At 46.6% G+C, this 18,317-nt stretch overlaps 1 protein-coding gene across 1 annotated transcript; it reads left to right on the top strand.

Moving 5' to 3' along the window:
* The first annotated feature begins 6,470 nt into the window (after positions 1–6,470).
* LOC144166726 (neuronal acetylcholine receptor subunit beta-2-like) lies at positions 6,471–16,552 on the top strand. The gene is made up of 5 exons (XM_077696229.1): positions 6,471–6,687; positions 10,201–10,358; positions 10,886–10,930; positions 12,319–12,428; positions 15,880–16,552. The coding sequence occupies exons 1-5, from the start codon at positions 6,615–6,617 to the stop codon at positions 16,022–16,024; spliced, it is 531 nt and encodes a 176-aa protein (XP_077552355.1). The 5' UTR covers positions 6,471–6,614; the 3' UTR covers positions 16,025–16,552.
* Positions 16,553–18,317: the final 1,765 nt, after the last annotated feature.

The following is an 18,317-nucleotide window of genomic DNA, read 5'->3' as shown; positions in this document are numbered from 1 at the left end:
GCAACGAAAGAAGCAGATACGCGGCCAATTTTTTAAATGCAGATCATTTCAGTAACTCACGAAGTCGCCCGCGTTGACGTCCGTAGTCCGCACCGTCGTTGTCCGCACCCCTCCCTACTATATAAAAAAAAAATACTATCCGGCGCCCGGTTTCGATCCCTCGACCCTGCGGGCGGAACGCAATGTACATGGTGCTCTACCCACTGCGCCACAAAGCCGACACAGAATGGGACGCTACGAACGCGCCTTATATCGTTGACTCATTCAAATTACTGCTGACGAGTGCTCTCTCGTCAGCAGTTGCCACAAGTGCAACAACATTAACGTAACGCAAACTACCTAACGTCGTGCGCCCCCGGAAATGCTCTGCATTTGATCATGCCCCTCGCGAGGGGTATGTTTCACTGCGTTTGCTTACTATCGTAAAAACCATCCCAACGAGCGTTCCTAACAAAATGAGCGCGGGCGCTGCCGGTTGGTTAGGTATATTTTGCCTCAAATGTGCCCGCAGTTTTCTCTGCGCTAAGCAACGGGGAGATGTATGACAAGCGCCAGCGGTTCACGAGTTTAGAACGCTTATGACTATATAAACCGTTTGGCTTTCAAAGCCTCTGGGTTACGCCGCGACGACAGCTGCTACGACGGAACGCAGTGTGCCTGGCTCGACTTGGGTAGAGCGAGCGATCTACGGCGACCAGGCGAGCCCCTAAAGTGCTCTGCACTTTAAAAAAGGCTGCCATCTTGAGTGTCTCAGAACAGCCTTTCTACTATAATAAGCATTCTTTTAGTGCACAGCACTTAAGCGTCTGCTCCTGTGGTTTCGCGGCGCCATCGTCCCTCGTTGTAACCGAGTGAACGAAGGGGACACCGAAGAGGAACGAAATATAACAAGCGGGAAAACGGAGGAGGAAAGTATGGCAAAAGCGTGAGGGGAAGGAGGTATGCCGAGACGGCGCCAGACATTAAAGAGTTTTAGCACTCCGTATGTTCCGTCGTTTACGTAAGTACCGTGTTGGCCGGGACTCGATTGGGCACTTTCGAATTCGTTCCGGTAGGGTGGATTAGTTCCGCGGGCCGGTCCACGTATTCGTTACGATGGAAAGTGTCCTTCTCGCCATGCCCGCGCGCGCAGGCGCAGTCGGGTCCCGGCCAACATGGTATCAACAGAAACTACGGAACAGACAGACTGTTAAAACTCTCTAATGTCTGCGGTGGCGACACGCTACGAGACAACTGAGCGAACGAAGATGCCACTGAAGACAGAGCGAGCAGGAAAGCAGAGGATGAAGGTTTGGCAAAAGGCGCGAGACACGGTCCTCCGGGACTTGCCTTGCTTGATTGATTGTAATGAAAACATAACTCTTCTTGGCCAATCCCCCTAAGTGGGTATGCGCCATTTTTCGGGCCACCACCACCACCTCCGGGTTGACGCGCAACGAGACAACACCAGAGTATATCGCGTGCCTTCGTGCATTCGCTGATGGGGCGATCACTTTGTGAGACGCAACAGGTATACGCCGTCACCCAGAATACTGCAGTTCGCCGTGCGCACAAATGTTTCTTTCACATCAACCCACCATCATTCATCATCATCGCCAAAGAAAGTTGGCTTTCCTGCGTAGCGTATTGGCGTACGACGACATCAGTGAGGACAGTAAAGGTTCGATTTAAAAAGTGGAATCCCATAGCCCGCGACGTGAATCTTTGAAATGAAGGCATTTACGCGCACGCGCGAAAGGAGGAAGTAGGTTAAGAGAGTAAAGGGGCATGCCATTTTGGAAGGCTGAGCCAAGTCAAGTCTACAGATGCACGCCCCTTTTAAAACTCCCACATTGAACTTAGAAAAAAGGAAACGTTCGGTGAGGTAATATATTTTACGATCTCACCACGGAGGGGTTAATATGTTTTACTCAGTGCCTCGAGTTACGTCCGACGGAACCCAAAATGGAAAACTAAAGTTACGCCCGACGGAACTTTGAACCACTGGCCAGAGTTACGTCCGGCGGAACCCAACGTTGAAAATGAAAGTTACGTCCGAGGGAACACTAGGCCAATGTTTAGAGTTACGTGCGGCGTAACCTGTAAATGAAGTTGAAGTTACGTCTTACATATATCACAGTGAAAAAGTAGAGCCAGAAATGGTAATTGAAGCGAAGTTCGGCGTAAGGTCAACTTAGTTAGGTCGATGTACTCCCTCGTGAGCACCCTTATTCGTACTAATTTGCGCTCAAACTCCCGAGTGTGTACGATCATGAGTGAGTGCAGAATAAGACAAAAAAGTGAGTAAATGATGAGTGAGTACAGAAAGAAAAAGGGAGTGCGCGACGAGTGAATGCAGACGTGAGTACATGCACTCGCGCGTAGTACTCTCGCGAGTGAGCACTGTACTCGCGAGTAGAAACTTGTAAGTTTTATCCCGAACTCGAGTCGCGACGTGCGTGCACGAGTTTCGCGCATTCCGCGGCGCCCCTTAGAGAGGTGAAATGGCGTGTTAAGAGGGAAAATTGCGGCTCTCTCCACACCCTCTCCCCCGGTGTTGCTGCTCGTCACGGGGTTGCCATAGTGAAAGCCCGGTCAAGCACGAGTGGCTTCGCTGCTAAGAACCAGTTGGCCACTTTGTTTGTACGTGTTGATTGTACATGCACATTGTTGGTTGCATGGCTCAATCAGGTTTTTTGGATCTGAGGCCCATGTTTTCTAGTCACCATGTCTAGTGGAAGTATGAGCCTTTAGTGAACAAACCGCTGCTGCCGTACAGGTCTGCAGACTCAAAACTCGTTAAAAGGGCGGTCGTTAGCCACCGCTTGGGTGATGCTGTTAAAAGATCATGTCATCATTCTATGCATTCCAGCCTTCATCAGCACGTGGACCGCCTGTCGGCAGCGGGGTATTCTTCCCATCAGGTCGTGTCCGTCGCAAAGCGCTTGAAAAAGCATTTGAACAAAGAGCGAATTGTACGTGTGGTGGTACGAAAAAGGAAAAGAAAGGGGTAGTCCTCATACCATACATTCACAACGTGTCCAACCGCCTCAAAAAGATTGGACGCCGTGGAAACGTAAGCGTGGTGTTCTCTGAACTTATCAGTTACAGGCGCAGTGCAGGCGTGTCAGTGGGGGCCCGAGGGAACCTCACACCTGCTCGATAAAGCACAAGAATCAGTTTGTCGAGTGTAATCAGTGCGGAGTATATTGAATACTCCTGGTCTGCGATAGAGAGTACGCGGGCCAGACAGGCCGATGCACGAATGACAGGCTTCGCGAGCATGACTGCAACGTGAACCGAACTGTCAGTGGTCACCTTGACTCTCATTGCCTTGGCTGCTGCTGTACCCTACGGTTTGCACGCACCCGTATCTTTGCTAGGTACAACAACAAGGAGGTACGGGAGATTATTGAAGCTGCTGAAATAGCGAGGCTACAAGAACAATGCGTCAGTGCGCCTTCTATAGCCCTGTCGGATAAGGAACTATACTTTTAGCGTGAATATACCTGTCCACGTCGATGGCCAAGTGCCGCGTATGTTTAAGGCGTTTTTTGTTTTTTTTGTATTTTTGTGTTTTCTTTGTAGAGCAGAAACAGCCGTGTTGTTTCCGAACTTGACATCACGTATCGTACAATGCACTGCTACGCAATTTACATATAACGTGACTGTATTTGGTACCGTCAGCTGTAAACTTTTTTTGCTTCACTTTACGTCTATCATGGATTAAATTTCCATGTAAGACTAATTTTTCATTGTGGAATACGCCAGACATACCTACATCTTCACTTACAGGTTACACCAAAGTAACTCAGAACATGGCCGAAAGTTTCGCCGGGCGTAACTTTAGTTTTCAGTTTTGTGTTCCGTAGGACGTAACTCTAAACAGTGCGCATATTTTATTACAACCCATGTCCACAGTAAAGTAACTTCTTGTGATTATCCTAAACGAGCGACAAAAAACGAGATCTGATCTGTCCGTCATTTGCATAGTTCTGCCCATATTATATTATTTGTTCTGTTTCGGATTCGCCTGGTGTAGCCGCTGCTCCGAGGTGGTAATTTGTTAATCAGGGCTGTCAAATTTCACATAGGAAAAAATACCGTTTACTTGATTACTCAAAAAACTGTCGCCCCTGTTAGTGTTAAAGAAAATAGAACGCAAGGTTTATAAGGCGGAAAGGAAACGACGGATGAAGGAAAAGGACGGAAAACGCTTTTCTGTGTCCATATACCTTCGTAACCTTCCGTGTCGCCTCCCTGGGCTATTTAAACGCGACAATTGGTCTGTCGAACTGTCCTTTGATTGAGCCACCCAGCCGAAACTCTCCCCCTGTGTGATTAATACAAAATAATTTGGCCCGGTATCTGATTTAAAAAGGACATCGCCTAAACTTGACAGAATTCTTGAACAAAAAGTTTGCATAGGCAAAAAATTTCCAAACCACTAAATGTGGAAACATGTTTTCAACATTGTTCAACAAAAAGAAAACATTAAACAGATTTTGAGGCAACACATCAGTACATAAGTGGTATTTGCAGTGTTCTTTGAATTAAAAATACACAGCTTCTTGAGTGTAGCAAGCAATATTACAGCGAAGCTGTTAGCCTCTCACTGATATATGTCCATAGGCGGAAACGCACTGCAGGAAAGACAGCTTTCCCGGACGATGATCATGATTGTGGGTGAAGCGTAGAACAATTAAAACTCTTTTTTGCGAAGCTTGGCGAGAGCTCCGGTAGGGACCCTTTGTTACAGGTTGATGCACAGGAGAGGGAGGACGTGACGCAGGCGTGTGACGGCGCCACGAACAGAGGCCTAACGTCATGTCCCGAGGTGAATGTCGGCAGCCGGTACCCACAGCTCGACGTACGATGATAATGACGTTGCTGTGCATGCCGTAAGGCTGTTAGCCGCAGGACGTTAGGCCTAATGTCACATATTGAGGTTCCGGACGTTACGCCTGACGTCACATTTCAAGGTTTAACACCTTGAACCGGCACCCACTCGAAAAAGTACTCACTGTGCGCCAAGCAGAACTGTACGCCAAGCAGCACTTCAGTAGACCAAGCCCAAACGTTAGGCCTGCAGACTGCATATTCGAGAGTTGTTGCGGTTATTGCGGGAATGGCCTACCAAGGAATCCATCATCAGAAAGCTTCGCGTTAAACCATCGTCGTCCTTAGACGGAGGGATGCATGATTTTAATGCGTAGCATTCTTTGCCGAGTACCCCCAGAGGCAGTACCTTATAACGCCTTGCATTTCCACAAAAATGCAGATACAGTGTAAGTTCCACCTGTAACCGTTATAATAGCGTAAATGGAGATAACTGGTCGCACGAAATTCTGAAAAACTAAAAAATAAGAAAAAAATCAAACAATTACGGAAAATGGCGAACCGTGTAACACCATGCATTTCCACAATAATGCACATTTCGCGAAAGTTCCACCTGTAATCGTTACGGTAGCGTAGATGGAGGTAATTGGGGGAACAGAACTTCGAAAAACTAAGAAAAGAACAAGAAGAATATAAACAAATACAAAAAACGGCGAACCACGTAACGCCCTTTATTTACACAAAATGCAGGTTTGGCGCATGTAACACCTGTAATCGTTATAATAGCGTAAATGGAGACAATTCTTCGGACAGGATTTAGAAAAATAAAACAATTTGGCTGCAAAGGACTCACACTGAAGACAAGCGGCATAAGAATTCTACGCATTAGTAAATACTCTAATCCAAAATACACACGCACTCACTCGCATGCCTATAGACCGCGTGGCGGCCTTCTACGAAGTGAAACAGTAACGAAAGGTTCCACTGAAGGAAGTCCATTGTTCCAACTAAGTACATTGTTGAGCCAAAAACAGACAGAAGAACTTCACCTTAATTTCCCTCATTAAAATTAAGCCGACGGTCTGAGTGAGGCCCCCATACCCTTTCTTCCTATGCCAGAGCTTTGTGACAAGCCAGCTCTACCAAGCGGAGATAGGGATGGAGGTGTTGGTGGGGTGGTAGTTCGAGCTACGTTATCGAAGTTCCCTGTATGTGTACTTGCCTGTGGGATCGTCTTCGCAGACTTGGCATCCTACCTTGTAGCTGTTCGTAGTACTCCCGTTACTGCAGTGCTGCGTCTATTTTGGGCGAGACCCTCTTTGTGTCGTTTTGATATGGGCATTATTGTTTAGTTTCAAATAAAAATAATAATCACCGCTCTTGGGAGGGGGGATGCAAAAGAGAAGAAATAAGTAAAGAGCATTTATATAGAATGTTAGAAGTTAACGCCGCCTCCTTGCCCCATCAAAGCAGAGATGAATTGAGATGCAAGTTACGTGTTTGCGCACTTCTAGTATTTTTATATCTTTACTCTTGTATGAAATACCGTTTGATTGCTCCACAAATTTTCTACCTCCAAGAGCTAGGGCCGAAAACTATCGCGCAAGAGCAGCTTTTCTGATACGCTATTCAGCGTCAGCGGTAATACAGTACGGCCAGCTGAGGAGGAACAGCGACGGAAACCGAAGTAACCACGCGAGCATGACGCCCCCTTCTCGAACACACGCGGTTCGCTAGCCACGCTTTGCTTTTACCGTTGTTGCGTGCTTGTCGTGTTAGCGGTAGCAGAAACGTCAATGGGAACACGATTAATTTCTCTAGCAGCCCTGTGTTTCATCATAGGGCGCATCACAGTCGCCGGAACCGAAGGTAAGTTGCAGTGTTCAAAACGCAATTATCTTTGGGACTTATTTTGTACCCCCTGGCAATAACTTAACGTTAATTTGAAGCAGTATTTAAACTCTAACCCCGGACAGAAGGACTTGGCACAGGTCATGCCATAGGCTGGACCTACATAGCATCGCTCTCACGAAGGTACTCCTACTTTCAGTCACATTGGTTAATGTGCCAACTGTATCAAGTTTCCAAAAATAGCTACCTGCAATAAATGCCCTTCACTCACTCTTTTTTGCCCCCCCCCCCCTAGTGGTGTAGATCATGAATAAACTGCGATTTAACAAACCCAGAGCTAACATGTATGATAACTTTTACAAGCCAGCATGTGGATCATCAAACCAAAGCCGAAGCAGCAGAGCGTCATTGCATGAGTTCCGGCAGTTGGGACCAGGATTTCCCTCTGTTTTTCTTCTTTTCCCCAGCTCTACAAAAATAAAACGGTAAACCTCTTCTAAAACAATGCACTCCTCTAACGAGGACAATTTTTGAACGCGAAGCTTTCCCGTGAGGGATTCCTTGGTTGTCCTTTGAATTTGGACTGCGACTCGCAGATTGTTCGGACTTTGATCGGTTATGGGATTTAACGTGCCAAAACTACACACGTTATGAGGGAGGCGTGCCAGAGTGGAGTGCTCCGGATTAATTTTGACCACCCTAGGATCTTTAACATGCGCCGAAATCTCGAATTCAGACGGGCGTTTTTTGCTTTTCGCCTCCATCGAAAAAGCGACCGTTGCGCCCTGCAATGGAACCCACGTACGTAGCCGGTTTGGATTTTGACTCGTTGAGCTGTGACTTTAACTTGCAGGCAATTTGGACTTTTGATCGCAGCGGCTTTGACCTTGACCCTTCGCTGTATATTTTTGCACGAACAAAGCTTCAACCGTCATCGTTGTTAGACAGAGTAGTGCATGACTTCATGACTTTTTCTAATTTTGCACGTTCATGCACCCCCCTCGAAATCCAAACCGCTCGGAATGGCGCAGTCGGATGGACGGCGGCTTCATAACAAGAGGGGCACAGGTCCAATTCCTACCACGGGAAGAGCGTTTTAACCGAATAGATATTTAATCTATTGGTTACGCCGTAAATGAAAAGAAAAATGACAAGAAAATGCCGAGCGCCCATGAGCGTGCGTCCTCTGAGAGCGCCTGGCGCCACGTACCCGCGTTGGAGATTGGCCAGGAATCAGGCGTAAAGAGGGCTAATGCGTCTGCTACACAACACTGTGAATTAGAAACTTAGGAATTTGAAGGAAGAGAGAGCATATAATCACAAGCGATTGAGCAAACAGTGTCCCCTACAAAAAGGCTGTCGTGTGCTTTTTAACGTCACTCGCTCCGCGTTGCTAGAGAAGCCACCTGCGCTCATAGAACTAGAGGAGCGCCGCGGTGGTGGCGGCGGCAGAACTTTCTCCGACTCTGTACCGCGCACATGGGGAATAAGGCAAGCAAAAAAAGATACGAACCCTCGAAAAAGAGGCGGCGTATCCGGAATCGCGCCGCGCTGCCAGGCGAGAATGCAATCGCCCACAAGAATTCAAGAAGGAGTTGTAGTGCAGGTCTTTAACGGCGAGTGAGCGCAAGAAGAAGGCTTTGCGGTGGCGGACGATGAAGTTTTCGAGATTGAAGAGGGTACTATACAAATAAATCACTTGTATACGTTATTTTGTGTTTTATTTAGTCTTCTGCCGAAGACCGCCATATACATACACAGGTTAAATGGTTCTGAGTGGCTTATATGGAGCTGGTCGAGTTTAGTGCAAGCTGGCTTTTATTTTTTTTTTCTCTTCACTTCTACCACGATCGCCATCGTCGTTAGATAAAAGTGGCTTTTCTGCAATGCGTTTTGTGGTGCGCACGGACGCCATCAGTGAGCCATAGCAAGCTTCGCTTTAAAAGCATGCCGAACCGATCCCAAATTGCACAGGAAAGACGTGCTTGCAATACGGCAAATGCCACCCAACACATCTGCGAGTGTATAGCTTCAGATGGCGTCTCTCAGCTGTCGAAGAAAATGGTACAAAGGAAAAGAACAAATGGATGATCATGAAAGAAAGACCTAACACTGGGTAAAAATATTTCGAAAATAATCTGCACGCACTATATTTAACCGAACCGACTACGCTAGGCTTACATTCGCTTGATTTTAGGGGCCAAGCCCGTTAGGTGCTGGGGCGGTTGGCGTCTCCTGTCATTGTCGTGATCGCCGTCTCACGAAGCCACGATACTTAAACACCGAGGGAACTCGTTTATGCCTGACGCTAGAACGTAACGCGCACTAAAAAAAAAAAAAAAAAAAAAAAAAAACACCCGGATACACTTTTACGCCTGGCGCTGTTACGCTTCGTAACGCGTACTAAAAAAAAAAACACCGGGACACACTTCTACGCCTGGCGCTGTTACGCTTCGTAACGCGTACTAAAAAAAAAAAAAAAAAAAAAAACACCCGGATACACTTTTACGCCTGGCGCTGTTACGCTTCGTAACGCGTACTAAAAAAAAAAACACCGGGACACACTTCTACGCCTGGCGCTGTTACGCTTCGTAACGCGTACTAAAAAAAAAAAAAAAAAAAAAAAAAACACTGCGATACTCGTTTACGCCTCGCGATAGAGCGCTTCGTGCTTCAAAAACGCGAGACTTTTGCAGCAAACCTGTATACGTCTACACCCCCCCCCCCCCCCCCCCCCGGTTTCATATCAGTTGGCAAAAACGCCAAAGCGCCAAATACGCTTACATACTGCATGTTTCGCCCCTCCCCAAGTTTCATGTTAGTAGAGACGGCCCTGGATTTTTTAGAGACAGTCGGCAGCCGATTATTGACGTTTGAAACATCCACGGCTATAAGCATACCCCTACTTATGTTCGGTCAGTAGTTGTAACAGCACGAGTCTCCTACTCTAGCAAGTTTAATTTGTCTGGATCCCATATTCTCTCAACCTCACAACGCGCGTGCTTGAAACAGAGATTTAAGACTAATCTTAAAACACAAACGAAACCAGTACGTCCGATGTCTGCGACACGGTCGGTAGGGGGCTCTGGGACAAATGCTAATGAAATAAGCTCGACAGTCGTCTCAGATAATTTGGTAGTTTGTCCCAGTCGTATAAGCCCTCCACCGCACCCCTCCCCCCTCCCCCCCCCCCCCCCCCGTCGCCCGTAACACATCTTGTAATAAAAAAACACGAGACTCTCTATGAAAGTTAGTTTTTTATGATTTAAAAGAACGCCAAAATCGACATAGGAATCAAAAGTAAATAACAGAGTCGTTTTTCATATACAAAAAGCCAGCATGAGGGAAACATGCTACGACACCAGAGTCCCCTCTATGATCTAAGGTATGCGAGAAACGTGTCGGGTGGTGCGGCTGTGGCCTCTCATTACTGCCACCATTTTTTTCGCGTCTCTGAGTCAAAGAAAAGACGTAAGGTGCCGTTGGCTCACATAATGTTTCTATTTCACTTTTTTCTTTTTTAACTACCAGTACCCGATTCCGAAGAAAGATATGTATCCCGACTGGAGCTGCTCAAGAGGCGACTGTTGCGAGACAGCGGGTACGACGCAACTGCTAGACCTGTGAACAACACCTCGGAGCCAACTGCTGTTCATATTGCAATCATTTTTCCGGACATCACACACGTTGTAAGGTTTTAATTTCGCCTTCTTGGCTTTGCTTCTGGAGGGAAAAAAACGATGGGAGTTCAACAATCTAGACGTGTGGAAGTCGCCAAATATCTATTTTGCGGGAAATTCGAGCTGAAAACTCGGTTCTATCATACAAACATTCAGTTATGTCGCTATTAGTAATGTCATATCAGCCTTTAGTCGAAAAGAAAAGTCCAATGCTCCTTTCGTCCGCACAAACTTAAATGGTACTCTAAAGGCTACCGTAACAGTGTCTAATTTTTACTACTGCTCTTCCTACGGCCAAATACTTGTAAGAGTACCATATTTCTACATTTTATTGTCTTTTTCTGATCAAGAACGTCAATTCGCGGGTGTTTTCGATTAAATTTTTCACAATGGTTTCCACGCTTAAAGAGACGTATCGTCGTTTATGGTGAAAGACGGTAATATTACGCTTGTCAACCGTTCTGATTGGGGTAACTGTGTCCGTCTGACTCCCTCCCACCATATTCAGCATGCAATGAAATTGGCCTTTCTTTCAGGCTCTTGAAGATGGCTGGTTTACTCTCAAGCTCTGGTTTTGCTCGGTGAGCTGATGCTTTTGTTAAGCGCAAGACAGCACTTTCACGTGTCCTTTGTGCACGGTGCTTAGCCACTAAAGATGGAGAGCGTACACGCACGCGTTCACGCGCGCAGACATGAACAAAACCACCTACCTACTCGCCCCCATGCCACCCGCCCGCACACACCGACAAACGGATGGACGAAGGGACAAATGGACGGTAATTGTAATGGGCTCTTATTTCAGCCGCTTCTCGGCTCTCTCCTTTTTACGTATTGTATATAAGAAAATTCCTCGGTTGACTCTGTCTCAGAGTTACACGTCCCACACGATGTCGAATCTGCTCGTGAAGTACCAAATAATTCCCCATTTTCCTTCTTGGGCAATCTTGTCGCTACGCGTTTCTTTGCGCCCGTTGCAGAGCTTATCTAGAGCGTACGAAATTGAGAAGCATGATAAATAAATAAAACATCAGTTTTCAAATTACTACGCAGTACAAGTGCTATTTTTGCATCTTACTAAAATTGTCATACACGGCAAACGCACATTGTTTTCCTAGAGTGCAACAAAAAATTCAGTACTCTCACACTCCGTGAAAAAAAAAAAAAGACCAGCGAACTTGTGGTGCGTAATGTTAGAGTCATCTTAGCGGCAAATTGTCCCATAATTTCTTTCCAATAGTTCAGGTAAAACAACACTTACAGCCGTTTTCTGTAGCCATACTCCCTCCGTGGATGGCCATGTATGGAAAGCAGACAGTAATTCTGTATAGCGTTTACAACTTTACTGTGAGCTAATTATGACAAGTAAATTAAACTCGGCGTGATGGTGGAGTCGTCTTGGTGCCTAATTCTCGATCATTTGTTTGGGATACTCTCGATAATACGAGAGTTGAGCTGTTTTCTGTAATCGCACTCCATTCGTAGATGGCCAAGCTTCATTGTACAACACACAAGGTGGAAAACCAAACTTACAGCGATAAGCTCTAATTCTAATGCACTGCTGGGAAGACATCTTTTAGGGGCACTAAAAGCCGTTTAATATAAAGATATGAAGGCTGTAGGTCGTTTTATAAACTCTTTTTCGAATTTTTTAGATACCGCTAAAGGTGGAACCAAGTTTTACGATTCCGGGGATTTGAGTGGGCGCCGCAAGGTGGGGATACGCTCCCATGCGATTCTTGTATACATAGCTGTGTTGATGGAGATAATCTGCTAAACCCTAGCCGTAGACATCATCGCTAAAAAAATGTCCTGGAGATTCTCTTAATTTGCACAACTAAATATATTTCTAACAGAGGCAAAATTGCGTCTCGGCGATAACGCGTCATTTGTAAGTCTTGCCGTTGTCCCGGCATTGTCTGCCTTTTCCTGCCTTGGGCCATGGCGTGAAATTTCGCTCCGATATTTTCAGAACTGGTATGACCATCGAATCACGTGGAACGCGGAAGACTATAATCGTACTTTTCACATTACCGCCAAACTGACAGAGGTCTGGTGGCCAAAGTTGGACATCGTCAATGCGTAAGTGAAAAAATTTTATCTCTTCGACTTCAAACGAATTATATCCCCACCCCACTCTACTACTTGCTATGCAGTAAAGCCGGCTTATATCGAACAGCGCGAGGATTCTAAAATAGTTCGATATAGCAAAAATTTGATCTAGAAACTGAAGGAAAAAAAGCTTCTATGAGAGCAATCTTGCCGTCAGAGTCACGAGCTAACGCCGAGCTCTTACCACCATGCAGTTCACTATTGATACGACACTTTCTCAGAAGTAAAACAATACTTTATTGGGGCGAAAGAACTGCGTGAGTGTGGCCTGCTTCGTGGAGCACAACGCGTTGCTGGTGGCTGCTTGCTCCACGGTATCTAAACAGTCGACAAGCACACGACCGCTGCCCTCAATGGTACTGCAGTATCGCCGTAGCAGGGCCACGGCAGCGACGGCTTCGCTCGTGGTCGGAAGCGGTACGGAGTCCTCGGCGTCTTCGACAGAGCGGAGACAAGCATGGATACAAGAGAATAACGGCGAACTTAGCGAACCGAGCAAGTGCGCGCAGCGAGTGGCGCGGACTTGAAGTTCGGTGACACCGCAACCCGCAGCGCTCAATGTGGCGCTTTCGGCTCCAACGGCATGCATGCGTGGAGCTGGTCCACTCTGCCACGGTCGGTTTGGACGCGCCCGAGTACAGTGTACTAGCCCGAGCTCGCGCGGGAGTCGCAAGGGACACCCGCGCCACCGCTGCGCGCCGATGTATTGCGGGAAAGCGTGCCGCATGCCGAAGGAGAGCGAAAAATCCCGCTCGGGAGAGTTCGATATATCCATTGTGAGCAAAATCGCGTTTGATATAAAGAGTTTTAAATGCATGTATTTTTTTACCAGAATTATACAAGGGTTCGATATAGGCAATAATTCGATACATCCGTGTTCGATATAAGCGGGCTTTACTGCATACCCCACCCTCTACTCATGTACCCTAGCTACCTGTAATTTCTGTCCTCAGCCTGGCACCCTGTACCACATGGTATGGGAGTGTCAAAAAACCCCATCCCTTACCCAAATCCGCACCCCACGTACGAGCAGTGGGCGGCCCAACTGGCCAGCAGTGACCTCTCAATCCAGCGTAGCCTGGTGGAGAGGGCTAGTGCAGCCAGCGCGGACCAGGGCTTCCCGGAGTAGAGGAGATCCCACCGGGCGGGCGCCCAGCCATCAGCGCCTGAAGCTCGTCTAAATAAAGTTTTCACTCACTCACTCACTCTTCGCTTAATAGGGTAGCTTATATTGGCTGAGTAATACGTCGCCACCAGCCTGTGGTGGGAAATTGTTTGGTTGAATATGAGCTCCTTCTTTTTGCCAGTTTTCAGGGTGGGCCACGACGTATTTGTGTTATAAATTGTTTTCCGGAAATAATAAAAGCATCCTTGGGGGAGGGAGTAATATCGCAAGGAGTGTACTTTACAAAATAACTTGTTCTGTTTCAGGGTAGTTAAAGTTGGAACTATAGCTAAGTATAACGCGTATAAAAAATAAACAGGCCAAATACTCCAGAAAGATTTGGGTGAGAAGAACCATTTTCTCCTTTTTTTTTGGAGGGGAGGTGGCTTGGCTTGCAGTTGTAATGCCGTACCCCGCGACGCTGCCAAACTTATCATTCAAGATATCTGGCAATGTGTATGAAGAACCCCAGGCGATACCATACAGACGTTACATCTCTTTAACAGAACTTTTTTAAAACCATAGATGCTAAACATATTAAGAAGGTAACTGTAGCCCACACACGGACCCGTGAAGCGGAATTTAATTGAGCACCAGCAAAAGCAATTATAAGTTTGTATCCAGCGGCTAACATTCGTTCACAACCAAGATTGAAAGCGTAAAAAAGTACATCGGGTAAAATTGTAACCTTAATCCCCGTGTATGGCTTCTACTTCGCTATACTATTTAGAGCCCGCAGCGGTAGGGTCTAAAACGCCTGTCCGGAGTTATCCTCGCCGGTGGCAGACGGACATAGGTGCTCCCTTCAAACGCACGAGCTACTTATTCTAAGCTGCGCACTCACAGACCTTTAAAGGAGTAGTGACACGAAGTTTCAAAGCTGAGATAACTATGTAAAATGCTTCCTTTTAAATGCAGAGCATTTCAGTAACTCACGATGTCCCCCGCGTTGTCCCGTCGTAGTCCGCACCGTCGTTGTCTGCACCCCTCCCCCTACACTATATAAAAGAAAATACTATCCGGCGCCAGGTTTCGATCCCTCGACCCTGCGGGCGGAACGCAATGTACATGGTGCTCTACCCACTGCGCCACAAAGCCAACACAGAATGGGACGCTACGAACGCGCCTTATATCGTTGACTCATTCAAATTACTGCTGACAAGCGCTCTCTCGTCAGCAGTTGCCACAAGTGCAACAACATTAACGTAACGCAAACTACTTAACGTCGTGCGCCTCGGAAATGCTCTGCATTTGATCGTGCCCCTCGCGAGGGAGATGTTTCACTGCGTCGCCATGCGAACAGTTTGCCACGCTTTAGTTTCAGTTCTTTCTTTGCTGGGGTGCCGACGAGCGGCGCCACCTCCTCGCACTTCGCCGCGGGAGGATCCGCTGCGGGGGCGAGAGATGGCGCTGGTTTAACGCACTGTTTTCAATTAACCATGTCGCTGTAGCCCGGCCGTGCGTCTGCGGAAAGAAAACGGAGGGGAGCGTCTTTTTATCGGTAAATATCTCCCAGCAAGTTTCAACAGTAACAGTTCAGTATAATGGATTTTAATATTTGCCCGCGCGAGGAAGCCCAGAGCGGGCCAGCATGACATTATGTACTCCTTACCCCAAACAACGGACGTCGGGGCTACCGTGACGTGGCCGACGCTCTGGCTGGGGTTGGCGCGCACTGATACGCCGTGTGTACACGTCATGGTTTTGGGCCTGACGTCATGCTGCCCGGGCGCGTGGGAATGGTGAAGACCTCGGCCAGTCTGGGCGGTTGCTCGCGCGCGCGTCCACCGGCGGCGGTGTGATAAGAATGGTGACGTCGTGGGGATGCAGCCGCTCGGCGTTGTTATGTCGAAAGTGAAAATGACAAGAATAAACAACGCCGTAAATGATTGGTTACGCTGCGATCGATCGTGTAGTGTGCCATTCTGTGATTAGTGGGCTGGTAGGCACCCGGCGAAAAGAACATAACACGAAAGTTTCGTGTCAGTACCCCGTTAATGATGTAAAAATTAAGCAACATAGCCATCTCACAATGCCGTTTGCACGTAAGGGAACTTGAAATGCTTTAAGCTACCTGGAGGCCGCCGGTAGACTGCAGTTCATGCCCGGCTTTCCCTGCGTGTTCATCCAGTTATTGGCATGTGGCGCTCAGACGCAGTAACTTTGGCGCAATAAATGTTGGTCTTTATTCATTACAGCAGTAAAACTTGCGTAAACGGGCTTCACTGCAATGACTGTGATCCATTTGGCCTGCAGACGGGGTCAAGATCTCGACTACATGGAAGATACTGTCGTGCTTCATCCCGATGGTCATATCTGGGTGTGCCCAGCATTCAGCGTGAAAGCTGCTTGCGCTGTTGACTTGAGCCTTTTCCCCAACGATGAACAGGTAAAACATTAAGCTTCTGATCTACCAGGGTAGCTACGTTGTGGTATGTTTTTGCAATAGCGAGGAAAAAAAGACACCAGCTTCTCATCGAGAAGAAACTTAGTTTTGATAATAAATTCCCGTAGACGGTCATTTGATTCACAACCGTGCCAGTTATTACCAAATCTAGGACTGAAATGTATCGCTTGAATTTTTTTTCTGTGCCGTGACTAACTGTTTTGGAGTATACCAAATATTACTATACGTACATATCGCTCATATACTGAGAGAAGATTTGGACCAATGTAGCATGTTAACCCGTGTTGCATGCGATACTTCAAAAAGTAGGTTGAAAAATCATGTGATAAAGTGGCATATCTCCTGCGAAATTTGATGAAACTACCAGAAGTAACGTTGGAACAAAAGTGATTCCTGTCTTGCGAAAACAAGTAGTGATCTTTGACAGCGTTCATAGAATCAAACTGGCTATGCTAACCCTATTATAAAAAGATAAATTAAGCAACTAGGCCTCGGGAGCAGCATATGGTCAGTAACCGGCAGTCACAGTGGACAGCTTAATTTTCCAGGGCATCACTCAAGACTGAAAAGAATTTTTCAGTCTTAGTTGTGGCTGCAGTTATAGTCGCGCACAACTTCTTTACATGTTTAGCGCAAGCCCAAGGCGTTCATTTGGTTCGAGAAGGTATCAAGCAGAATAAACACCATGCACGCTGCGTGGCTGCCACACTCAATACAGCAATTGTGCCACGGTAGACTGTAATGTGATTAGACGCCAGTTGACCTTCTCACTCGTAGTTGTAGCGGTATTATGCGTATAGTTGACTGCTTTGTTCTGTCTGAAATGACATAAAATACGATCGACCTACGGATTATCCAGGGGTTCTCACAGCCTAAATACCCAAGTCTGTGGCATGATGAAAGGGAAATTGGCATGTTTGAACGGAATTCGGTATTGTTGCAAGAAACGCCGGTGAATCTGTTAAACGATTGATATACGTTAGATTACGCAATCTGGACTGCTGGTGCTCATAAGAAATCCCGCGAGGGCCTTCTAGAGGACCCCGAAGCACATCACTGGCGTATCCTCTCCTGCCTTTATTGTTGTATTTTTTGTCTAACCTTGCTGGAAGCGCGCGGGAAAAAAGGGCTTCTCCACACAGCATACATATACAGTCATGAAGAAACGAAATGCGAGCACAATGACAATACGAACCAGAGCACGCAAAATTTAAAAGCACTGTTCGAGGAGTTGAAATAATGGCGCGCTGTTTGTCTACTTGGACAGCGACATTTCCCGAATAAGCCATGCGTCAATTTAATCTGCATGTAAAGAAATCGCGCTATTTTTGTGTTGCGGTACATATTTTCTGATCGCCTTTCAGTTGTCAATGACTGAATGTTTGAATTCTTTTTTGGGGGCTTGTTCTCAAGTTGAATTTTTGCACAACAATTGTGCTGCGCATAAAAGCTAGACAGCAGAATCGGTTGTCATACAATAAGTGCGTGGTTGGCTTTTGTTACTTGAGCGAATTGTTCCATGGAATATAAAGTATATGTCACGCATGAGGCCTAATAGAAACCCTCATTTTAGGGGCGAAGCCCCTTAAAGGAGCCATGAAGACAAAATACAAGTTGGGTTTATTAGAAAGACTGCTTAGTCCCGATAACAATGATACCAATATCATCGCAATCTTCAAACAAATAACGGAGATGTTAAAGAAAACGTGTGAAGCAGTCGCGACCCCCAAGCCAATTTTCCGCAACTTTTCTATGATGTCATGGAACCTTGTTTGTGCGATTGACGGCCGCCTAACTGACCTGTCGCGACGACACATGACTGGACGTCTGTAATGGGGCCTCTAGTTCCATTTGACCGCATCTATTGAATGCTAGCGTGTAGTTAACGCACTGAAAATTATGTTTTATTGTTGGCCCGTATGACGTGATTCTTGCTCACAACACTACACTGTGGCGCAAAATTTGAAAGTTTTTAAATACCTCTTGCTTTTTTTCGTTAAAAAACAACTTTTGGGGCTGTAATGGAGCTGAGTGAGATACTGAATCCTAGTTCTTTCAAATTACACAAAGTTGTATTTTCTCTTCATGGCTCCCTTAAAGGGACACTGAAGTGATATGTAAACATTGCGGGATTACTTGCGCAAATTGTAGTCCGGAGTCCCCCCTTATGAAAATGAACTTTTCCTTTCTGTTTACTTTGTGTCTCCTGCATGTTGACTGTGTGGCCTTTCTTTTGACTTTTCCTTTGTGTTACCTCTAGGACATAAGCAGGCTGTGTACTTTTTAT

The sequence above is a fragment of the Haemaphysalis longicornis genome, unplaced genomic scaffold, assembly GCF_048455015.1.
Source record: "Haemaphysalis longicornis isolate Haplotype H1 unplaced genomic scaffold, Haemaphysalis longicornis Haplotype H1 scaffold_189, whole genome shotgun sequence".
Classification (NCBI taxonomy): Eukaryota; Metazoa; Arthropoda; class Arachnida; order Ixodida; family Ixodidae; genus Haemaphysalis; species Haemaphysalis longicornis.
This window is presented reverse-complemented; position numbering and strand designations above follow the sequence as displayed.